This window comes from Pteropus medius, unplaced genomic scaffold (assembly GCF_902729225.1).
Source record: "Pteropus medius unplaced genomic scaffold, Ma_sr-lr_union100, whole genome shotgun sequence".
Taxonomy (NCBI): Eukaryota; Metazoa; Chordata; class Mammalia; order Chiroptera; family Pteropodidae; genus Pteropus; species Pteropus medius.
The window spans coordinates 2082127-2107936 of NW_024350924.1; the positions used below are offsets into that span (position 1 = coordinate 2082127).

Consider the following 25810-nt stretch of genomic DNA (forward strand, 5'->3'; position numbering starts at 1 on the left):
AAATTGCTTTGCAGAGTAAAGAATTCTTTTGCAAAGCCAGGGTACCTTCTCGATGTACTCGATGCACAATTCTGAATTTAGAAGATAGCATAAGTTCACAGGCCAACAGCAGGACTTCACTTTCTGAGGTGCGGGGGCGGGGGACACGGAACTTCCGTTGAGTCAGCCTTCCGCTAGGGGGCGCGCCGCCGCCCGCGGAGGTTCCGCCCTCACCACGCAGCCTCCGTCCAGGGGTGGGCGGGAATCCCCGTGCAGAGGCGGGGCCACCCGAGCTCCCCTCTCCCAGCTAAGATACTTTGCGAGCAGGAGGCAGTGGCTGCTCCTCCGCAGTGTCGGGAAGATGGCGCCGCCGGTGACAGAAAGGGGGCTCAAGAGCGTCGTGTGGCAGAGTGAGTGCGGTGGGGCAGGGGCCGAGAGAGCGTGAGAGAGAGAGAGAGAGGCCAGGAGGCCGCCGCGCCGGCCTTGCTTTCCTGCCCCAGACCCGCAGTCTCTTGGGGAGCCGCCGGGGGCACTTGTTGCGTGTTGCGTCGGGACCCACGCCCCTGTTGGGACTTCTTTCTCCTTCCCTTCCCTAGTTGTTGCCGGCACCGGGGATGGGCGGGGTGCGGGAAGACGGCCTTCTCCCTCGGCCGGGCACCCTCTCCCCTCGGCGGGCGGCTCTGGCCCCGGTCCCCGCCCTCCGCCCTGGGTGAGCGGCCCCGCTGGCGTTTGCTCTCGCCGCCCGGGCGCGGACCCTCGGCGGTGGTCCCCGCGTCCCCCGTGCCCGCACCAGCAGCCGATGTCTCCACCCGAGACGAGCTGGTCCGAGCAGTGTGTTCCTTTATCCCCCCTCCCCTTGTCCCCGCACTTGAGTTTCCCAAGGCTGCTTATTCTGTTTATTCATGTTAGTACCAAGGAGGGTTTTACAACCATAGTTTTCGACGTCTGTCCTTAAAAAAACAAACAAAACCTCACTGTTAAACACACCTTCTTTTCTCTATTCCTAGAGGTGCTCACTTTCTACAGAGTTCTGGAGAAGGGACCACGGGAATGATTCAATTTCGGGGCCAACCTGCACCATCCTCTCTCTCCCTTTACATTGTCCGGGCCACACCCCACTGTTGGGACTCTACCGTACTTTATTGGTTACTGATGTTATGCTTTTCTGCCACATCATCTTTGACTTTTCATAAGAGTTGCTCCAAATCTAGGTCTGCTAAGTTAGAGATGGAATGTAACCACCCAACAGGAAGAACCACCATTGTTTGGCATTGCTGAGTGCAAATTAATTATGGTCTAGTTGTGGAAAGGGAGTGACATCTAATTAGTATTTCTGACTCCATGTTGCTGAGCAAAGAACAGAAATGACTGAGTTAAAATTCCGGGAGTTAGAGTTCCTTATGTAAAATTAAAACTCCAAATCAGTAACTGGCATAGTGCTTAATATACCATAACCAAGTGTATAAATAGAAGGAAAAATAAAGTTATGATAACACCTTTTTAAAAATTGAATAATTATAAGGTTGGCATTTTGTTTTTCAAGATTTCCGGGGGTGACTTTTCAGATATGGTAATGACTTAAAATCACAATGGCATTTAAATATATTTATATGAAAACAGGTAACGAATTGTGTTTAAAAATAATTTCCAAGATATGTATGGTCCTTAGCATTAGAAAAAAAAGGTTAATGATATTAATGTCAGTCTAGAGAGGGAGAGTTCAGTGATAACAAAATTTCTGTTTTTGCTGTTAACTTGAAGTAGCACCAGGATACCCAGTAAGATCAAGAAGACAGGAGACTGAATGAAAGGAAAGAAATATATGGGTTAGAAAATAGTTCTTTGACTTCTTATGTAATAGAAACATAACCGAAAGACAATATGATAGTCATTCAACATTTAGTGAGATAAGTAGGGAGAGAGAGAAGGGGGTGTCTCTTAAAATCTGTTAGCAAAAGGTGACAGAAAGAAATGATGAAGTAATCTAAGTGGTTGGAAAATTATACATTTAACTGAGAAAAGGTTTTGCTAAATTGAAGATGGTACAGTTAGGTCAGGGTAGAAAGCTAAATAACCTTCAATTTACCCTCAAAGTAGGGAGAAGAGAATTAATATTTTTGAACATTTACTCTGTACCAGGCGATCTCTGCATATTTTAAAACTTAGAATTATTTGACATGTTAAAACTGATACAGCTATTATCATAGCTGCATTTTTCAAAATAGCCAAAAATTAAAACAGCTCAGACGTTAATGAATATAACGTGTGTCCACACAATGGAATATTCTTAGGCAATAGAAAGGAATAACATACTGATACATGCTACAGTCTTTGATGAACCTTGAAAAAATGATGCCAAGTGAAAAAAGCCAGTCGGAATCGCCTATCGTGTGACTCCATTTATACTACATGTCCAGAATGGACAAAACTGTAGAAACAAAAAGTAGATTAGTGGTTGCCTATGTGAGGAGGGGATGGGTAGAAGCCGGGATGTTAGCTAAGGGGAACATCTTTCTTTTGGAGCAATGAACATGTTCTAAAATTGATGATGGTGCTGGGTGCACTACTCTGAATATACTGAAAACCATTTCATTGTACACAGTCAACTGAATTGAACAACATGGGTTTGAACTGCCTGAGTCTACTTATACATGGATTTTTTTTTTTCATTAAATACCTGTACTGTTTTTAATCCAGAGTTGAGAGTCTGGATGTAGAGAGCTGACTGTATGCGTTGATCTACTCCATTTTATATAGGGAACTTTAGCATCTGTGGATTTTGGTATCTGTGTGTGAGATTGGGGTGTTGGAGGGGATCATCCTGGACCCAGTCACTCATGGATATCAAGAGACAATTGTAGTAGTTAAGTTTTTGGGGAGTCAAAAGATATACATGGATTTTCAACTGCGTAGGGGTGGCACCTTTAACCCCCTACTTGATTCAAGGGTTAGCTGTATATAGTATGCAAATTAAACCTGATAACAGCTATTAAATATAGACTTAATATTCACACCCGGTTCTTTTAGCTGCAGAGTTAATATGTGACTTGTGTGTTACTTTTCGCAACGTTTAAACCTCGGTTCAGGGCCCCGTTTTATGCCTAGTGTATTGCAGTAACCTCCCAACTGAGCCTCTAAGCCACTGTTCTTTCTCACTTCAGTCCACCTGGCCAATAACTGGCAGAATAATTTTCCCGTAACAGTACTGTGCTGTGATAGGGCTGAAGACTTGCAGAGACCTCCCCGCCCCTTCCCTGAGGATTATTTCAAAGACTCAGTTCACTTTTGAAGACCTGTAACCTCGCCCCTTCCCTGAGGATTATTTCAAAGACTCAGTTCACTTTTGAAGACCTGCAACCCCAACCTACCTTGTTGTCTACTTTTCCCTCATATAATCTTGACGTTCGGCTAGTCTATACTGTTAACTCTTAAAATTTTCTACCTCCATATTTTGATGCCAATTCCTCTGTCTAAAATGCTCCCCTTACCCCTATTCTTCACCTATTCAAATTCTAGTCAGTCTCCAAGTCTATGCTCAAATGGGCTACTACCTCCCTAGTGGCTTCTCATTTTAACCCAGCCTGTTATGTTTCTGTAGCATTTAATTTATTTTTCTCAAATGACACTTCCCACTACTGCCTAATGGGAGTCTCTTGATAAGCTTCTTGAAGATAGGTCCATTATTGTGTCTTCTGGAGCTTTAAATTTAAAACGGGCCCTAGCAGAATGCAATGGATAATAATGCTTGTTGAAAGTAAATAGTAGATCAGTTTTTGCTACCTAAAGTCCCCCATTTATTCAATAAATTTCATTTAATTCCTATGGGAATACAGCAGTCAAAGGCACACAAATGAAAGCTTACATTCATTGGGAAATAACAGAAAATATGAAAACAGAATAAACATGATTGTTTCGGTTTGTGGTATATAGAGGGGCTACTGTGGGTAGGTGGATCAGGAAAGGTTTCTCTGAATAGGTGACATTTGAGCTGAGACCTAAAACATGAGAAGGAATCAGCCTTTAGGGACTACTTTAAAACCCTCTTTTAAAAAAATATTTTGAGTGTTAAAAAGGCTACATTTATTTACCAAACTAATCCCCATACTTAAAAGTCAGTGAAAATTTCTAGTGGTTGGTATTGCTTATTTACTACTTTTTGCTACAGGGATGTGACTGCAAAAATATGACTGATAAAATGTTTTAAAAATTTAGTGAAGTTTATTTGTAAAACACACAACAAAACAATGGTATATAACCACAAAGCAAGTTTAGGCCACCTTGCTTTTTTCCTCTTATTCAATGCAGTCTCTTTTCTTTCTTGTCTATAAATAATAGTCCAATCTAATGTCTGTAATTCATAACATATATTTTAGAGGAAACTTTAGGGAAAATAAAAGTAGTAGTGTATTTGAGCCAATTCTTCGCATATTAAATCATAAGCTTTTTTTTTTCATATTTTCCTTTTAGTCCTTATAGAGCTAAAAATATTTTTTGTCATCTTGAGACTTCCTTTTTTAAACACTTGAGATATTTTCCATGCTCCTTCATAGTCTTTGTAGTAATATTTTTAATCATTATTATTTTTAATCATTATTAAATACCTTGGTGTGGCAAAAAAAATTTTGATGGCATAAAAAGTTGTAACATAAAGTTAATTTTGCTCTCATCTCAGACCCCCTGCATCCCTCTCCACAGACACCCACTCTTAGATTTTTTATAAATTCTAGAAGTTTTCTGGGCAAATATAAGCATATATAAAATACAGTTTTGTTTTTGTTTTAATCAGTTATTTGTCTTCTAGGTCTTTCATTCTGGTCACTTCTTTAAGTTTATCTTGTTGAGCAAAATTTTCTTTTAATGTTTGGATATTTGCACAGTGATGTATTCATTTAAAATCGATATGGAGTATATATGCTGTGCTGCACACTATTCTAGATGCATATTCTTTGATGTCCTAAAATTCACAATTCAGTGGGAGAAGACAGGTACACAAGTACCAAGTGCTTATGAGCAGTATGAAAAAGTTTTATGGAAAGAAAGAAGAAAAAGGAAGTATATCCACTCTGGGAATGGATCGGGGGAAACTCCAAGGAGGAGACGACATTAAAAGGTGGTAGGATTTTGCCAGACAGAAGGAAATCTGAGCCAAGGCCCAAAGATGAGGAAAGTGCATGACTGTTTATGGAACGGGAAACAATTCCTTGTTGCAAGAAATAGAGCGATGAAGACTAAAAGGTGGTCAGACATTTATCTTTAATGGCATTGGGGAGCCATTAAAGATGAAAGATTTTTTCTCCTCAAAAAGACACCAGCATTTTGGGGACTCTATTAAAACAATGCTGAAAGGAAGCCATTTTCTCGTTTCTATTTGAAGAGAAATGACTAAGATTTCGTTAAGTATAATGGTAGTGTAAAGTGCACTACTGCTAGGTGTACAGCTGGATGAATGTTTATCCGTGTAACTGCCACCAAATCAAGATAGAGAACATGTCCAGGCACTTCATAACCCTTCCCAGTCCCACCCTCTCCTTCAGTGTTACTACCTTTCTAACTTACACTGCCATCAAATAATTTTGTAACGGTGCCTTTTTACCTTTACACTCTTAGGTTTAAGAGAGAAACCCTCCAGACCTTTTATTGTATTTTCTTTAAGAATAAATACAGAATTTACTAAATTTCTACCTAGAAATAACTTCTTTAGTATTTGCCTTTGTATATGTGTGGTTAGTCTTATAATAATCCTCAATTTTTGTATGTTCTTTCATAAATTTTTTTGTAATTGATTTATATGATATGCTTTGTAATTAACATGATCAAGAATTCTATATCATATCATTGCGAGAAAATGGTGATCACAAAATGTTACCTGAACTATACTCATACAATTTTTAAACAGTGTACCTTGAAAGCCCTAAGTGGTTTTTCCTATGCACAATTCAGTCCATTTTCATTCAACGGACCGTTAATGAGTATTGCTTTTGCCCCTGCCCCAGGCCCCAAGTTTACCTTTATAAAGATTTTTACCTGTTCACCAAATAACTTGGTAGTCATCTTGTTTCTATAGGTAGGCAGAATCTATTGGAATCATAATCAGGAATGTTTTTGTTTTCTGAGAAAATTTATGGCCTACAAGTCTGTTTTTTTACTTTTGGCTCTTTGATTTTCATACACATTGTCATTATACATTGGTTATAAAAACCTGGTTTATTATTTTTCCTCATTGGACTAATAGTTGGAAGACTTGGTTTCCATTTCAGAGTATATTTCATTTTGCTAACATAAACAATGAGTTTTACATTTTTTTCAGCTTGAATTCTCCATGATTCCACTTTTTAGATCTTCATTTTGTTTTCTTGATTTCTGCTTGTATTCCTGATAGTTTTTTCTTATGCCATAATTTTCTTTTATGTTGTTTTATTTAGGCCATAAATATTTAATATTAAATTTTTATTGTTTAATGACAAATTTTTTCTGTTTCAAGGCTTTTTGCTCTGACATCAGCTTATCATGGTTCCTTGCTTCTCTTTTATTTACTTAGGCATGTGATCTTAGTCCAACTTTAGCAAATAAAAAATAAATTTTTAATATGTATTAAAGAACTAAAATGTAAAAAGTAAAATAAAATCTGGAGAAAATAAAGGATAATGTGGGTTAGACATTTTTAAAAATTAACTGGTAACCCAGATCCCACAAAAGAAAAGATTTTATTAAATAAAAATATTGTAAATTCCTGTGTGGTAGAAGATACCATTATCAAAATCAGTAGCTAGACTATAGACGTCAAGAAAATACTGATCATACATAGAAAATAAAGGTTTAAAAATAGCACCTACAAATTGATAAGTAAAAGATAAATGACAATAGAAAAATGAGTAAAGGATATAAACAAGGCAGTTTCCAGATTTGTAATTTATAGTACATTCAGTCGATTGTTTTTGACTGGCTGGTAATCTGGGAAATGCAAATCAATACAAGGTACACTTTCTAAACCATCAGTTTGATAGAATTAGGGTAATTGGTATCATGCAGTAGTTGGGAAGCTGGCGATGGAAATGTAAATTGTTAGAAACTTTTGAGAGAGCATTTACAATGTGTGGTAAAAGAAGAGACACCTATTTTTTGATGCCAGCCATTTCGCTTATGGGAAACTCTGCTTCAGAAATAAAAGTAATGGTAAATAAAGATAAAAAGATTATCAATGCAACATTATAGTAGCAAAAATGGAAACAAGATGATAACCTGTCATATAGGAGAATAAATAAATAATGTATAGTGTGCCCTAAGGAATATTATGTAGCTATTAAAAAGAATGATTTATATCTATGTTTATATTCTACATGGAGGATATCCAAGATGTATATTTAGTGAAAAAAAAACAAGTGACAGAGCATCTGTGTCTATTTCATTTTTTAAATAATTTGATTACTGGGGAAAAACTCAGAAGTTAGAAGAGGGTATGCACTTGGGGTGTAAATGAGAAGAGACTGGGTGTTGTGTTGAGTCCAAGAGAGAAGGTAAAAGCAATAGAGGGGAGAAGATGGATGAAAATATGAGAGAGATTTAGGTAGAATCAATAGGATTTTGGCTGGGGGAGAGTCATCCTAGACTAGGATTCAGGTCTGGGAGACCAGATAGTGGGTAATGCTGTTTATTAATAAAGGTAAAGAGAAGGAATAATTTTTGAGGGAAAAAATAGTAAAGGTTTACAACACAGTGAATTTCAAGTGCAAGTTGTATCCAGTAGGCATTTGGAGATAGAAATCTCAGAAATGGGAGCTGAATTCGAGATCTGGATTTAAGGTACAGCATGTAGGTGGTCATGGAAGCCATGGGATTAGAGAAGGAAGAGCAGAGACAGAAGAGAGACCTTCTCTAGGTCCATAATGAGATTATCTTTTTATTACTGGCATTTTTTTCCCCTTATTTCCTCAGTTATGATTTATACAATTTCCTTAATTATGCTAGGCTTTGTGTGTTTCCTTAAAAACTCTTATTCATAGATTATTTTCTGTTTTCCAGACAAGTAAGTTTCTCTTGCATTTTATTTTCAGGTTTATTAATAGTTTCTCTGTGATTTAAGATAGTTGTTGATGCTGTGCACTACTTTGTCAGTTCTCTTATTGTTCCCTTCAGTGTTTTCACCTCACTGTTTGCCTATAGGAGAAACAGAATGAGCAAAAATAGGGGAGTCACTATTAACGAGTCATTATTTGGGTAGCATTTGGGTTGGTGGAAGATCAGTTTGCAGAGAAGATAGAGGGCAGTTGGTGGAGAATGTTGAATAGTAGAGTATAGGTTTTATTCTGTAGGAAAGAGTGAGCATTTGAAAGAATTTTGAGGTGGGTGTTAATGTAAACAAAGGGTTGTGTTTCAGGAAGATAACTGACTGCAGTGTGAACAATGGATTGATTGAAAAGGCAAATGGGTTGGAGGCGGAAAGCAGGAAATCCAGATAGGAGACTATGTACAGCAGAAGTTAAGTGAAAGATGATGAGAATTAAGGTAATACTGGTGACAGTCACCAGAAAGAATGGTCAATAATGCCTAATGACTAGATATGGGGGAGGAGGAAGTAGCCAAAGACTATGACTAAGAAAATGACAAAACTCAAATAGAGACATTTAGAGCAATTTTATGGGAACTGTAACCTGAGTTTGAGACATGTAGGCATGTAGAATCTTAAACCTGTATTGTGTAGTTGAATGAATTCCAAGGAGAGACGGGCTCTAAGGTTTGTGGGAAATCGAAGGACTGCAGGGGGTTGGGGGAAATGAGGGGAAGCTCATCAAAAAGTACAGACTTCCAGTTAGAAGATGAGTAAGTTGTAGGCATCTAACGCACAACATGGTGATTATAGGTAACAGTACTGTACTATGTACTTGAAAGTTGCTAAGAGAGTATAACTTAAATGCTCACCCCCAAAAAGAAATGGTAGTTATGTGAGGTGAAGGAAGTGTTAACTAACACTAAGGTGGTAATTATATTGCGATATATGTATACCAGATCCCATTGTATACTATAAAGTTATATAATGTTATATGTCAGTTATATCTCAGTAAAGTTGGGGAAAGAAATTGAAGGACTGATCTGATAGATGAAACTTTGATGATGAATATGTCTCTGAGGAAGAGTGTAGAGCAAGCAGAGTAAAGGTTAGAGAATAGAGTCTTAGGATATATCCATATTTAGGGTGCTAGAGAAATGTACATGAGGTCAAATACTTTTCATTAATATTTAGAGGAAATACTTTTTTTGTTCTGTAATATTAGTTGATGTGTTTTCCTTTGACTCCTCTCCAAACATACCCTATGTGTGACCATATCACTTTTCATGGATGCCCATAATATCTATTCACAAAACTTGTTATCATTTATTTTCAAGATGCTTATACTCGCTGACTGTTTAGGTATCCTCAGATTCTAAGGCAGCACTATCCAGTAGGAATATAATGCAAGCCACATATGTAATTTTTTCTAGTAGCCACATTTTTTAAAAGTAAAAAGAAACAGATGAAATAATTTCACCAGTGTATTTTGTTAAACCTGATATATCCAAGATTATTATTTGAACATGTAATCAATAGGAAAAATAATATTTTACATTCCCTTTTTTTTGTTGTTGTACAGAGACTTCAACATCCGATGTGTATTTTATACTTAAGGATGTCCTAGTCAGGCTAGCCACATTTCAAGTGCCCAATAGCCACATGTGACTAGTTTCTACCATATAGGACAGTGTAGTTTCTAAGGTTTTAAAGAATAATGATATTAGTTCTGCCTAGGGAACTTTTTAGTCTATTCCATCATAAATTCCATTAGCATTCATTTCTTAAGAGAAAGAAACAAATCTGGTAAAAACAAGCAAAATGTCTTTGATTTTTAGCTTGGTTGAAGTATACAGGAATAAAGAAAACTTAGAAAGGGAAGTAGCATATTATTTCAGGGTCTGAACTCTGCCTGAGAAAATCCTTCATCTTTGCTTGTAGAGTACTAGAAACCAGTGCTTTTGGCTCAAATTGCGGTTAAATATTTCAGGCTTTTGCCAAAATTCTCATATATTATAATCTTCCTGCAAACATATAAGCACTTTAACTAACATTTCTTAACACTTTCAAACCTTCCTCGATCATAGTGAAACCTTCTAGGTTACAATTCTTATGGTAAATAACCCTTATTAAATAGACCCTCAGCTTGAACATGTTCTTCTTTAATATGATGTCAAAAACTTGATAGTAAATTACCAAAAGCATTAACTTAATTATAAATTAAGAAATAGAAAATTTTAAGTTAATTATATAAACATCTCATTTCACTCAGAACTAAAGACAGTTACTATAATTTACATTTTAATTGTATTTTGTTTATTACATATTACACAGTACTACAGTTTTCAAAATTAATTGAAAATTAGTAAAACCTAGTAAATGTGGGAAATAAATCATTGCAAGGAACATATTAATAATTATTGATTACAAATCAAGTCTGAACATTATATGTTTGTATCCTAATGCTGTGTTATATATTGTTGAGAATTATAATGTTGTAAATTTAGAAGAAGAGTATTTATCCAGTTTTGACGATCAGATGTAATTTAGCAATGGGCTAGTTAGGGATTTTCCTGTGAGTTTTTTTGTTTTCATCTTGCTTACTTGGGATTTAAGTAGAATAGGGAAGAACAAATCAGATAATACTTTCAGAAATATTTTCCAGATAATGTTTATATACTTAAATATATTAGCCTTTTTTATTATATACTCTTATTCTCAAAAGTTTAAAAATAATTAGTTTAAATGTACCATATAGGTCAGGTATTAAAGAGAACTGGAATTTTACATAGAGTTTTAACAAGTGTAAGTGTTTTTTTATGTAGCTTAGCAGATTTTCAAATTGGATATTTCCTTAACCATCTTGGATCTTTTAAATAGTTATTCTATTATTATATTTCTATATTTTTATTGTTTATTTTTTTAATGCTGTTTAAGATTTCTAAATCTTTTGTTTTTTTTCAGAGATAAAATCAGCAGTGTTTGATGACTGCAAGAAAGAAGACGAATGGAAGGTAGAATTTGCATATTTGCCCTTATATTGAGGACTTTATATTTTGTTTTTATCTTACTTCTGTAAGAGTATAGGGTCTGGAACCATATTGCTTATGTTCAAATCCTAACTTCATCACTTGATAGCTGTGGCTTCTTGGGCAAATTACTTGACCTCTCTCTGCCTCCATTTCCTTGTCTTTAAAATGGGGATGGCAGTACCTCATAGGGTAGTTGTTAATAATAAATGTGTTAAGCTATGTAAAATGTTTAGAACAGTGCTTGGAACAATTAATATTATTTTACAAGCGACATAATTCTAAGAAAATTTGATGTTAAACATAACATTTAAAATGAACAAGTTCTTCAAAATGGACAAGAACTCGTATTATTCACTTATGTATAATACTAGATGTACATATATTGAGAAATAATCTCTAGGTAATGCAAGTTAAAAGATAAGATAATTTTGCCTATTGGCATTTTAATTTTATGTTATAAAAGATTTATAAGTTTGAGTAGGCTTAATAGATTAAATTCTGTCTTTTGTGAATTCTTAGAATCAGATGCTTATACTGTTTCTTAATATATTTATTTTAAGATAATGCTTTTAGATGAATTTACCACTAAGCTTTTGGCATCATGTTGCAAAATGACTGACCTTCTGGCAGAGGGTATAACTGGTAAGTGTCACCATGAAGATTTTTTTATTATGATTGGAAGTGGTTGGAGTAGTAATAAATTTTAGTTAGTAATTTTGTTTCTGAGGGGGTTATGTTTTATTTTTTTAACTAGCCTTAATAATTACACTGGGCATTCTTCTTTTCTCTTTGAATCTTCAGAATAACCTCTGTAACTTGGGGTTTTCTTTCTCAACTGAGACATATAATTATATGCCCCTAACCAAGATTAAGTAAATTGCCTTATTGAGTTTATTTTGCAGATTTTTTACTCTTACATTTTTGTTATGATTTTGTATGTTGATGCACTAAGTTTACCTCAGTGTTTTGGTTAATGTTTGTGCTTTACATGTATTGCTTTCAAATAGTAAGATTTATGTCATAAAGTCAATTTTTATACATTTTTACAAGTGTATAATTTTAACTTTGTTTCTCTTTATTACTTAGAAATGAGGCAATGAATTATAAATTTAAATCAGCTTTAATATGGAATTATGAAAAACAATCATGCATCTTCCATTAGGCAGGATTGTGTCAATGAGATTTTAATCTCTCTTATCTTTTGGGGAAAATACCAATATCTTAATAACATTATCATCCTTAAGTCATAATTCTTTAACTCATTTATTTAAATTTGATCTTCATAACAACTCTTTAAAGACATATTAAGTATCCCATTTGTAATGAGAAACTGCTACTCAGAGTCAAATTAATTCTTTTGTATTTTGGATCCTGATGTATATGTACCTTCTGTCACTTCTAACTTGTGAGGTTCAAAAATATACCCAGTATTTTCAAGAAAGCCTTAGCAATGTATACAGTGGGAAGATTATCTACAAAAATTTAAGTAATTTTTACTTTCTTTAGGATATTTACAAATAATCTTTTATTGTTAATTACATATTCAATTTGAAGTCTTTATGACCTGCAGTGGAAAACGCTCTAAACTAGAAATTGCATGATTAAAGCCTTGATTCTTCTACTATTGAATAAGTGTAATATCGGTTAAGCCGCTTAAGTTTTTTAAGTTCTCAGAGGTCATTCTGATGTGCAGCTAGAGTCAGAACCATTGGATAACATGTGTGAGAATACTGTGAAACTACAAAACCATTTTGCACTGTAAGGAGATTTTACTGAATTTTTGTAGAGCATTTTTTTTTTATTGTGTGTTCAGTGTTGATAGATATTTTTCAAGGAAAGGATTCTGTGACCAAGTAAGCTTGGGCAGCCGCATTAAACAAGCAAAAACAGGTTTCTTTAGGACTTTTTTGAAGTTTTTTATATGCTAGTGTATATGTGGATCTCCTGGGTACAGGTATAGCATTCAGGTTTTTGGAAAACTTATTTGACGACAGAAAGCTTTTTTTTGAGAAGTATTTCATAGGACTGTATATCATAGAGCAGCACATTGCTGTGGACTGTTCTCAGGACCCTCCAGAGTCAGCTACATTTACTGTGGTTTAATCATAATCATATCTGCTAACTTGAACTTGTCACAGCCCTTTTGAGTTCCACATGAGCTCTCCTGAAAATCCCTCGGTTAGATTTGGCATTGGTGGGTTCAGTGATCAGACTTTCCATTGTCATTCAGGCCATTTGTGAAAATATTCAGTGGTGTCTTAGACTTTAAAAAGTAGATGTGAAAAAATTGCACATATGATGCTGCTTTAATGGAGTAATGTCAAGTAAAAACCTTTAAAAAAATAGACTGATAATTAAGATTATTTCTTTGTTACTATTATAGGAATAATCATAAAAACCTTTCCTTTTTCCATCATTTAATAGATGTCCACTTTTCAGTGAATTGAAGAAATGGCACTTTCTGCTGTTGCTAACCAGACATTTCAGAATATTTCACAACACTTTACCATGTACATTATTCACCAAACAATAGTATGTATAGCATAAATGACCATAAGACACTTCATTTTGAGTATTAGGCAATAAAAGTAAGTTAAGACAGATATAACCTTAATGTTTAAAGGTAAATTTACAGTTGTTGGGAATGGAGTAAAAATAAAATTGAATATTTCCTTGGAAATCTTATTTGATACCCTACGTGATGGAAACTGATAAATCTATACTAACATAAATTTAGGATTGAGAAAAATGTATCATCATATATAAAAGAAAAGTCCAAATAGCCTCCTTGCATGTCAGATTAATGTTTTTAATTTTTTCTGGATCCCTCACCAACATGAGTCCTGAATCTTAAAAGATGGTTCTCTTGATTTGTAGAATGAGACTTTAGTTTTTTTGCAATTATAGCATTAATAGATAATGTGACAAGTTAGTTTACTAGTTTAAATTCACTTGGTTTTATATTAGATAATTCTATAAACTTAATTTCAACAATAAAAATAAAATTGAATAAAGTATGGTGATATTTTGTTGAAAAAATACCTTATAATATTAATGTATGGTTTTAAAAGAATAAGAGTAAATTGGCCATTTATTTAAAGAATATTATAGTACTATAGTTAAAAACTTGGGCTCTGGAGCTAGACATATCTGGGTTGGAATCCTGTCTGTTGCACTTTTTATCTGTTTAACTTAGACAAGTTACTTGAATTCTTTTAGCTTTGGTTTCCACATTTGTAAAATACTTACAGAGTTATTATGAGGTTAAACAGATAATTCACATAAAGTGCTTAACCCTGTATCTGGTACATATTTGCTATTATTATAGTAGAGTATTTTTTAAAAGAAATACATATTTTAATTTTGAATACATTTTCTTGGTTTCTTCATGGCATGTTGATTGCTTATGCTGATAGACCTAACTATGGAATAACTGCTTTATCTTTTTTTCTCATAATGAGCACTTAGGCCAGAGGTTAGCCTTGGGGAAGACACATGTTTAGTTTTTTTCAATTTATCAAATGAAGACAAAAAATGTAAACCCAAGATATGTAAATATGTTTTTGTATTATTATAAATGAGCACAGTAAAAATTATTTAAAATTTGTTTCAAGTGTATAAATATTTGGTTAGATAACATGATTTTTTTTTTATTAGTTGTGGAGAACATTTATAAGAATCGAGAACCTGTCAGACAAATGAAGGCTCTTTATTTTATCTCTCCAACATCAAAAGTGAGTATTTTGAATCTTTAAAAAGTATGTTTTTCAATATTTGCACAATTAACATGATTTTCTCACAGAAAAGTTAAATAAAATACCCTTTATTAGAAGAATAGTTCCATAAACTAGTTGGCTTAGGAAAGTTTTTCTGTGTTAGAATTTTGTTTCATTTGCACTCTTCTCAATAAGAATATGTAAGTGAAAAAATTTCTGTCTCCTCCTTATGTGAAAGAAGAATTTAATTGTATAAAGTGTTAGAGTTTCTTTGAGTAATTCGTTACTCATGCAGTTCCTATTCAACCATAATTTTTGAGAAGATGGAAATGTACTTAAACAATCTTGGATTAATCCTTTATTTATCATGGTAACTTCTCTATGTCATACAGTCATCTATATGTACACACACATGTATGTATATATGCAGGCGTGTATATATATTTTTTTGTGTCAAAGGAATTTCTTTAGTTTATAATCTAACCATGATTTAACTCATACTTAAAGCCAAACTTTCAGAGCCATATAAGATATCAAATTCTTTTATTCAGTACAATAGCTGATAGTGCATTTTGTAGCACATCCTTTGGCTTGTTCTCACCTAGAATGTTAACTTGGCAATTCCAGTTTCATTTCTTCTAACTGGTAAAACAGTAGGAAAAACCCAGATATTCACTATTTACTCTCTACAGATTGACTGCTGGTGGGTTTTAACATTTTATATATTATTTATAATATCATCATAAGATAAAATTCATGATGGGAAAAAATACAAGGTAAAGGCACCATTTTTCACCTACTAAATTGGCAGAGGGATATATATATATATATATATATATATATGTATATATATCTATCTCATATTCTAGCTATCAGTGGGTAATGGAGCAGAAACTATATAGCTAGTGAGACTATAGATTGACACAGCCTTTTTGGAAAATAATTTGCCATACTTTATCAAGAACTTTAAAATGGTCTATATCTTCAAGTTTATTGTAAAATAATCAAATGGTCAAATTAAATCCTTTCAATAAAAAAATCCAATGCTAAATTCTTAGCATTAAAAAACAATGGTATGAAAGGCCATGTGGCCTTGGGAAATGAGATTTCTAGGAAATTTTAATGATCTACGGAAAAGTTCCTTTTTAATGATAAGTGACAAAAGCAGGATACAAAATTATATATTCAGTAAAGGATCAGAGGATTCCAAGAAAATGGTACCTGAATGTGACTCCTTTTTCTACCACAACCAACTAGATCCTCTTCCTGTTCTTAGTCAATTACCTGTTGGGTTGCACAGACCTCTGGGTATAAGCAAGGCCTTGGGCTCCTTGGCACTGGTAGAGAAACCTGATATGACACTTCCTCCCTCAGGAGCTAAGTAAGCACCTGGAGATCAGATCAGATAGTTCTCAGGCAAGAATCATAAAATGACAGATTTCAGGAAGAGATTGGCTGTAAGAGATTTGTGAATCCCTGGGGAAAGATCAGTAGGGTGTGTCAGAAAATCGCTGGTGGTCTCTGCTTTGTACCCGTAGCCCTCTGGGGGAAAACCACTTTGCCTTCCTCATCTGTGAAACTGCCTCTGTTTAGGAAACTCCAGCAACTAAATCTAAACCCCAAGGAAGTTGACAAAGAAAAGCCACCACACATCTAAGTGGGTCAAGTGACTAGAGAGAGAGGAAGTTCAGTAAGAATAAAGAAAACATGCATCTAGCAAAATGCAGCTGCTTGGAGAAAAGGAGGACAACCTGAACAGAAAAATGGGACACATCAGGAGAGTCTAGTACAGCATAAAAACCTTTCTGATGCTCAAAAGTGTTATTTCTTAGTTGAACAGTTAATTGAAGAAGAGGATAATCACTACTGAAATTTGAATTAATAGCATAGAGTATCAAGGTGGAATATCTCAAAGCAAAAAAAAAAAATCCCTGGAAATCATAGGGGGAAAGAGACTTACTTGCAGGATAGATCTGTGAAATCTAACAGACATGTTGTTGTCAGTTTGAAGGAGAAAAAGAAACAGGTGAAGGAGAGAGAATTAAATTCTTTATTCTTATTTTTTTGCTTCCAGACCTTTGTATCTTGAAAACTGGCAGTATTGAGTCATATACTACCAGTCTATATTTCCTTTTTCTCCTTGCAGTCTTCTACCAATCTTTAAGGTTTTCATTCTAATCTCTTGACATTTTTAGCTCCTAGTTCACTATGACTCTCTTCATTACTTCTCCAGTCATAGTCTCAGTGGTTTCAGTATTCATGTAGATAACGCTTCCAGTATGTTTGTTGACTTGTTAGTTCCTTGGTCTGTTGTCTTCCAGCGGTCTTGTCTTCCATGTTGCTGCAGCTTCCTAGTTAATAGATCATACCTAGGTTTCCTCAAAACAGTACTTTGTTCACATGTGTTACCTTAATACTTATCATGTTTCTACCTATCACTGGCTAGACAACATCTTTAAAAATAAATTTATAAATTAAACTTTTAGACAGTTAAGTTTTTATTTTATCATTGAAATAAAGTAATCTTATTTCAAAAGCTAGCATATTTAAATTAGTATTTGCTAAAATGTATATTAACACCTAATTTTCTTTAAGTCTGTAGACTGTTTTTTACGTGACTTTGCAAGTAAATCGGAGAACAAATATAAAGCAGCGTATATATACTTCACTGACTGTAAGTAGCTTTGTAAAAGTCATTCATTATATAAAACCCTATTAATTATAAGGTATCTAATTCTTATAGTACTAGTCCAATACTAATGACTTTCTATTCTAATCAGGTTAGAAAGACTCTAAAAATATAAGATCATATGTATCCTAATTCATGTTAAGATGATAGAAAATTAAAAGCAATCATTCCAGACCAGTTTAAAAAGTAGTCATTTTTGCTGGTCTACAGGGTTGCAGCAGGGGCGTGTGGAGAGGGCTATCTCTCAAACCCATGCTGGTGACAGGAAGAATTCTTTTTTAAAGTTTCAATTGGGGATTTGATTATATAATAAAAAATAAGACCCTTTGGGAGGGCACTGAAGAAAGTACCATCTGTTTGACAAATACTAAGGGAGAAAACCTATCATATTTCTCTTACTGTGCCATATGTTCAAATAGAAAGCAGCTAAATGAGAATCAGAAGTACAGAGACATGTAATTCTATGTTATGTTATATCTTATCTAATTACACTGCAAAATAAAAATGCCATTCGTCTAAGTTAGGCCTTGGTCTCAGCTGTTAGAGATACATTCTTTTAAGTAGTATATTATTTTTCCTGTTAATATTTATGTTATGCCTAGTAGGAGTTTGCATTTTTTTAAATGTCATACATAAGTATTTGTCATCTAGATAACCTTATTATATAGAAATTCATGTTTATGTAATTGATAGAATTTAATGAATGTGAAGGCCTTTTTTATCTTAAGGAATCTTGAGGCTAAAGAACTTCTTGTTAAAAGACACTATGAGCCAATGGCTAATATTCCAACCTAGATTTAATGGAACTATAAGCAGGTAAAAGGAGGAAGGAAAAAATGGGCTCCAAGGTCCAGAACTTACTAGTATAGAATTTTAGAACTTCCTGACATTAGAGAAGTTCCTGTAATTCAAGGAAAAATTATCAATTTGTGTGGTATATTTATCCTTAGTGGCAGATTCAGAAAAGTAATATAAATTTCTAAGTTCTGAAAGTCCTACAAAATTTTATTAAGTCATGAGTTTGGATCTGATTTTTCTTCTTAACACTTTCAATTTGCTGTGTTAGCAGCTCTCTAAGGAGATGCAGGTTATGGTGGATCTAAATGGGGAGAATGGAATTTCTCTTCCTGCCCTTTTGATTAGAATACACCTGCTCTGTAAAGTGAAGAATAATATTTACACATTATTTTTGTCCTCATAGTAAATTACTTTGTGAAAATCAGTAATTATATATAAAAATAAATATTCTTGGATGTTGGAATGATTTGGTCAAAAGAATAAAAATTTAGATGGAATTATTATGCTTTGATTTTTCTTTTATCCTCCCAGTTTGCCCTGATAGTCTCTTTAACAAAATTAAGGCTTCTTGCTCCAAGTCAATAAGAAGATGTAAAGAAATAAATATTTCCTTCATTCCACTTGAATCTCAGGTAATTTCTATTTTTATTTTTAATTTTTGTTCATAATGGATTTTAAAATTTGGTTTATGAGCTTATTTGTTAATAAAGTGTATACTAAAGATGTTTTATATGTTATGTATTTGGTGAATTTTGAGCAGTTCACACATAAACATTTCTATAATGAAGGGAAGAACATGAGCATTTAATTGGAATGCAATATTAATATTGAAAGTGGAGCTTAAATTTCATATCTGCCACTAAGTCCTGTGTATGTCAAATTTTACAGCACTATCAAAATATTTTGAGGACAGTCTTTCTTAGATGACTCCAAAAAAATACTTTTAGCTTCTGAAATCATTCGTGATATTAAAATAAATGTTCTTTAATAAATGTTTTAATATAACATTATATAAATTACCATTTTTTTAATTTACAATATGAAGAATTTTTGTTAATTTGTCTTGCCTTTGAAATAGTTAATGAGCCTTCAATTAATAATAATAATAATAGCAAATACATCATATTCTATGTGTCACTTTCCTAAATGCTTTACATAAATAGCCTTATGAATAGATGGTAATTCTGTCTCCATTTTAAAGAGGGGGAAATCAAAGAGGTTAAGTAAGTTGCCCCAAATCACACAACTAGCTTTGTGTGCAAAGCTTTGTTGTGCTTTGTTCCCTGTGTTAGGATTCTAGCATTTCATAGAATTGAAATGGTTGTTTAGAGATAGAAAGATTTTAGATAAAGAATTTCTCTTTTAAGCTATTGCTATTCTTGACAAAGAAGGACTGTAATCCAAAATAAAATTTTAAGATATCTGGTTAACATTAAACTATTTTCCTAAAGTTACCTTCAGACCTAATTCTAGTATGATATGTAAAGTTAGTGCAGGGTGAAAATGGGCTTCCTAAAATCATGTGGGATATAAACAGTAGTTAGATAAATATTGCAGACATATCCGGATCATCTTGCTGCACAGAGAGTTTATTGAAATTGCGGAATTGCTATATTTGAAGCAGAGATTTGTGTAGATATCTGGCCAGTTTGATAGCTGAGGAAAATAACTTGTCTTTGTATGTATAGAGAAATCTCATGAGAATTGTTTACTTAACAGTCTTTGCAAAATGTTGTGATTATTTAAGGTCTTGTCTGTCTGCTATGAGAGAAGGAAGGAAGTACATAGTTTTCATTTATATCTTATTAGCTAAAATTTAGTCATGTGGTTATACCTAAGTGCATGGGAAACATGTCTTTTTTTTTAATTTTTTTTAGGCGAGGTAACACTTGGTCAACCTCACAAATTGCAAGGACCTTGTCAGCTTACAATCCTTATTTTTTTATTTTTTACTCCTACAGCACCTGGTTTTCCTAGGTAGTTTCCCATCCAAGTACTAACCAGGCCCGACCCTGCTTAGCTTCCGAGATCAGATGGAATCGGGTTTGTTCAGGGTAGCATGGCCGTAGACCTAGTCTTTTAACTGGGCATATGGCTGCTTCCTCAAAGAATTGGTATGGGTATGGGAAAACATTTGAAAAATGGATTGGATTTCATAAGGTAGTAATGAAGAGGTAAAGAATATTCTAGAAAAGTAAAAATAGACTGAGTGCAAAGATACAGAAGCAGGAAAGTGTAGGGGAACAGCAGGAAAAATGGATTACAAGAAGTGTGAGGGTATGATGATAGGTAAGGCTGTCTCTCTCTCGGTAGGTTGGGACCGTGTTGTAGGAGGCTCCAGGTCCCACCAAGAATGGTGGCAGAAAATGGGCAGGTGTGGAAAACTGTGGGACTGGTCTTAAAGTCTTTATGGAAAATAAAAGTCAGGAGATCATTGTTGAGACTGGTATAGTCGGATACAGTGTGCTCCAAAGAAGAAAAGTTGGCCATTCACCACATTTATAAGATACATGGAGAGGAAGGAAGTTGATTCTCTCCTCTTGAATACCTTTCAGAGGGTTTACAGTAATTAATGCTACCATGTATATGTTAAGGCAATTAGACAGCATTCAAGAATATAGGGAAGTTTGTTTACAGTGGACCTTAGGGAGTACAGAGTCTGGTATAGTTTCTGGTATAGTTAGTTGAGAGGGTGCTAGATGGTCTCTATGTAGAAAAAGAGCTAAAATTAGCAAAAAATGTAGTTGGAAGTTGCAGGGGTCTGTATTTAAGGAGGTGATTGTGAGTCATAAAGATGAAGAAAGCATTTAGTAATAGTCTAAAGAAACATGTAATGTTGGTGATGGAAAGTGGGAAGGACAGGGAGAAGGAAGGGAAAGAAATGTGTGCGTAGAATGAAAACAAGTTCCAAAATTTGTTTTGGTTCATCGGAATATTAGATAGCTTGGATTAATTTAAACTGTAGTAACAACTCCCAAAATCTCAGTGTATTACAACAATGAAGTATATTTCCCATTTGTGTTATTGTGCATTGCGGTTTGACTGGGGCTTTGCTCTATATCCTCTTTTGGGACTGAGGCTGAAGGAGTAGCCCCTGTCTGGGATGACGCAAAGTGAAAAGAGAGATGGTGGAGCTGCACAATGGCTCTTAAATCTTCCGTGGTGAAGTGGCATGTGTCACTTCTGGTCAGATTCCAATGACCCTAGACAAGCTTGACATCAGTGAGTGGGAAGTATACTCCCATAGGGACGGGTCCCGTCGGGAGGGGCAGTTAGTATTTTTGAACAGATAATATTATCTACCGCAGTAGGATAGTGTGTTACGAGAAAAGCACCATCAAGCTGTAGGGTGCTTGTTAGCAGTAAATACAGAGACCGAGACTTTGAGAAGCACAGACACGAATGGATTAGCTACAACGAAGTCTCAGTCCATGTTCAGGCTGCTGCTCTCAGTGATGGGTTATGTTCAGAAAAATGAATCACTTTGTGTGAAAGGAAATGCAAGGGAGCTTATTTATAATTTATTAGTTAACCTTAATGTTTATTACATACCTACTTTTACACTCTACATTATCCTGGGCTAAGAAGTGATTACTATCATTGTTTAAAAAAATTAAAGTTAGTTTAATGAGGAACTCTCAACTCTAATTAGGGAGCTGCTTCTTTTGTTATTCTTTTGTTATTTTGTTATCCTTCAAATAACACAATAGTAGTAATTCTCTAAGCCAATTCTTTGCACATAAGTAAATGTTTTGTTAGTTGAATAAATGTGTCTGTAAGGTTTCACTGTATATGTGGCACAAGGTGTGTCTTTAAGGACATGAAGAGTATAAGCTAAAGAACTGAAAATATGATCAACGATGGAACATTTTTAGGTTATTCTCTAGAAGATTTTTAGTATATGTCAAATATATAGACTAATTTTGGCTTTGTTGTATTTCTTTGTGCCAGGTAGAGTTTTATTTTAGTTTTGCTACCTCAGATTCTTTCACATAGTTAAAAGCAAACAGTACTATCTGTATATGAAACAAGAATGAAGGAGAGGTAGACTAAGCAGGAAAGGAGAGTGAAAAAAGAAAGGATGAAATAGAGATGACAGAGAAAATGAGATTTGATTAAGTTAAAGACAGTCATTTTGGAAAACAGCATGGTCAGTGCAAGTATTTTTTTTTTTTAATGTCTCAAATAATAGCTGCATTTTTCTTGATATTTTTAACAAGTCTCCAAATTGACAATGTGACTCTTTTTTTCCTGGCCTAACTTAGGTGTATACTCTTGATGTACCAGATGCATTCTATTACTGTTACAGTCCAGACCCTAGTAATGCAAACGGAAAAGATGCCATAATGGAAGCTATGGCTGAGCAGATAGTTACAGTATGCGCTACCCTGGATGAAAATCCCGGGGTGAGATACAGAAGGTAAGACAGTAGTGTCTGTTTATGTTGTGCCTTCTGTTTGCTCTCCAGTATAGAGGTAAGTAATGTCTCTGTGCTTACGCGTATTAGTTAGCAGAATTTATTTTTCTTGTAAAATCATGTTGTACATATAGGAAATTTAAGATGCGAGGTTTAAATTTCAGAGTAACTAATAGCCTCTGTTACTGAATTTCAGAGCTTAAATTTAGTATGACTTATAGGCATTTTTTTCATGAGTTTAAGGAATTCTTAAAGGAATGTCTTTGTTGTCATACAGGGTTTACAGTCTTACATTTAATGTTTTATTAAGTTTTCACCAAATTTAAGTGGCCATATTATCTGAATATGGTTTATAGTGTCTCAGTATCTATATTGTCTAATCCCAGTGGCCATTTTAAATATATTTTGGGGATTTTTTTTAATAAGTAAAATTTGACTTTAGTACTATGGAACTTTTTATTTATTAGCTTCTTTTTAAAAATAAAGTTTACTGCGAAGTGCATAAATTATATGTATATGGCTTGATAAATCATTCCAAAGTGGACATACCCGTCTAACCCACCAAAGAAATAGAACATTAATAACATCTCAGACACCCCCCTCATGATCCCTTCTTGTTACCTCTCCTCTCCCAAAAGATAAATACTATCCTGACTTTTACACATATTTTAGGTTTGCCAGATTTTGAACTTGATAAAGTGGAATCATATGATATGCTTTGCTCCTGGCTTCTTTTTACAGCATTATGTTCTGAGAGTCATCCACACTGTCGTGCGTAGCCAGACAGCTTGGATTTTAATCTGTACTAGCTGTGCGACCCTTCTACCTTAGTTTCTTTATCTTTGAAGTGGGAATAATAATAACAGTGCCCACTTTATAAGGTTGTTATTAGAATTAAATGAGTTAATATCTGTAAAGCACTAATAGTGCATGGCATTAATAAATGGTGGTAGTAAATATACTTTACAAATAAAGATTATCACTTCTCTTTTAAAAGCTTCTTTAAACATTGGCATTTGTCAAGTTAGTAAGCTGAATTGTTTAATTTGAAATTCATGTAGTACTTTATATTTAAATTACATTACTCTTAAACACTTACAAAATCTAGTAAATCCCCTTAATTCTGGTGTTACCCAACAAGCTCTTTACTCATAACTCAGGTATTGGAAACATTCTTTTTCTTATAGGTGATTTGCTGATTACATTCTGAACCCAGTGGAGCAGAGAGCTAAATGGCTTATCTTCTGCCAGAGTTCAGTCTCTGTTCAAGCTTCTGTTCTTGGTGATTGGTTCTATTCAAGGAAATGAGTTAATATAACTAATTTATAATTTAATAGCTCACTTATGGACCTGTTTTGAGTTACTGTAATAGTTAAGTAATCCAGGCTTTCAAAATCCTGCCTGTTTTTTTGGCAAAGTATTCCTTATGCCTATGTACTTTTAAAGTATAATTCTAACATTACATTATTACCTTTTGAAAATAGTTTAAGACAAAATATGTAATAAATTATTCTTTATGGTTGCTCTTTTATTTATTTTTAAAGTATAAAACCTAGAGGTTCTTTAATACTTTGAAGCTCTCACAGTGAGACCATTTTTGAGGTTAGTGTGCTAATTGAAGAGCCTTTTCCACTTTTCATGAAATTACAGTTAAGAGTACAATTTTCATCATTTTAGAAGACAATTAATTACATATAAGATTTAATGCAAAAGACTATTGGAAAGTTGACTAGATGTTAGAATGTGGGGAAATTTCACTAGTGGTTGGGGTAATTTGTCAGATAATTTGGAGAATAATATGGTAGTATCTAGAAAAGCTGAAAATGTACATACTCTGTGACCCAGCAGTTATACTTTTAGGTGTAATATATCTAGAGAAACATGTACATGAGATATATATATACAAAGATATTTGTTCCAGTGTTGTTTACAACAGGATAAAATTCAGAATGACTTAAATGTCCATCTTTAGGGAAATGAATACATAGAATCCAGTATAATCATGTGATAGAATACTATATAGAACTAAAATGAACAGATTTGATATGTGTCAACATATATAGATCTCAAGCATATATAACAGTAAAAAACATCCACTGTTAAAACATATATAAAACTCTGTATATGTATGTATATATGTATATATATCAAAATATAGATATATATATCTAAATGTATATACACACACACACACACACACATACATACATATAGTAATGATAGGAAGAACACACACCAAATTCATAATGTGATTGCCTTGGGGAGTGGGGTGTAGAGGTAGGGGAAGAAGAACAGGAATTGGAGGAGGAATGAACGGAACTGCAATTTTATTTATAATATTTTATTACCTTTATATTTAAAACAAGCTGAAGCATATGTGATTTTTACAGTTATTAAATCCAGACAAATTGATACAATGTTGTATTTATAAAATCTTTTAAATTAATAAATTACATGGTTTAATTTTGGAATTCAACTTTATGATACTGTAAACTGTGTCTTGAAAGATAATTATTTGGATATTTTTTCGTTTCTAGTAAACCTCTAGATAATGCCAGTAAGCTTGCCCAGCTTGTTGAAAAAAAACTTGAAAACTACTACAAGACTGATGAAAAGAGCCTAATAAAGGTAATGTATAAAAGGCAAATAGTGATTATGTATAAAGTCTGACTTATTCCTTTATAAACCAAAGAAACTATTCATTTATTTTCCAGTATTAATTTGGGAATCATTAACATAGATCTTCAGTATTGATTTGGGAGTCTTTAATATAGATGGTAGTAGAAACCTTGGTAATGTAGTTTAGTGGGGAAGGTATGTATTTTGAAATTAAGCACTGTCCAAATCCTGGCTCTGTCATTTAATTCATAGATATGTCAGTTTAGGCAAATTATGTAACTTCTTTGTGCCTAAGTTTTCTTATCTATAAAATAGGGATAATTAGAGAATACCTATTTTATAAAGTGGTGAAAGGATTAAATGAGTTAATACAAGTTTTTAGAATACTTATCATTGAGTAAACATTTAATAAATATGATTATTCGTATTATTACTAGCTCTGTGACCTTGGACATATTATTTACTCTGAGTTGTATTTTTATCTCTAAAATGGGTGAAGTAACATAAACCTTGCCT

The 25810-nt window shown here is 33.9% G+C and overlaps 1 protein-coding gene and 1 pseudogene across 1 annotated transcript in view; one reads left to right on the plus strand and one right to left on the minus strand.

The window, feature by feature from the left end:
* Positions 1-230: 230 nt before the first annotated feature.
* Positions 231-25810, plus strand: part of STXBP3 (syntaxin binding protein 3) — a 47190-nt gene continuing 21610 nt past the window's right edge. Inside the window, exons 1-8 of the mRNA XM_039841037.1 lie at positions 231-389; positions 10988-11037; positions 11616-11697; positions 14713-14789; positions 17367-17445; positions 18790-18890; positions 22524-22678; positions 25213-25303. Coding sequence (XP_039696971.1) covers positions 341-389; positions 10988-11037; positions 11616-11697; positions 14713-14789; positions 17367-17445; positions 18790-18890; positions 22524-22678; positions 25213-25303 — 684 coding nt within the window. The 5' untranslated portion in view covers positions 231-340. The remainder of the gene's footprint in view (positions 390-10987; positions 11038-11615; positions 11698-14712; positions 14790-17366; positions 17446-18789; positions 18891-22523; positions 22679-25212; positions 25304-25810) is intronic.
* Positions 20211-20329, minus strand: LOC120585330 (uncharacterized; annotated as a pseudogene).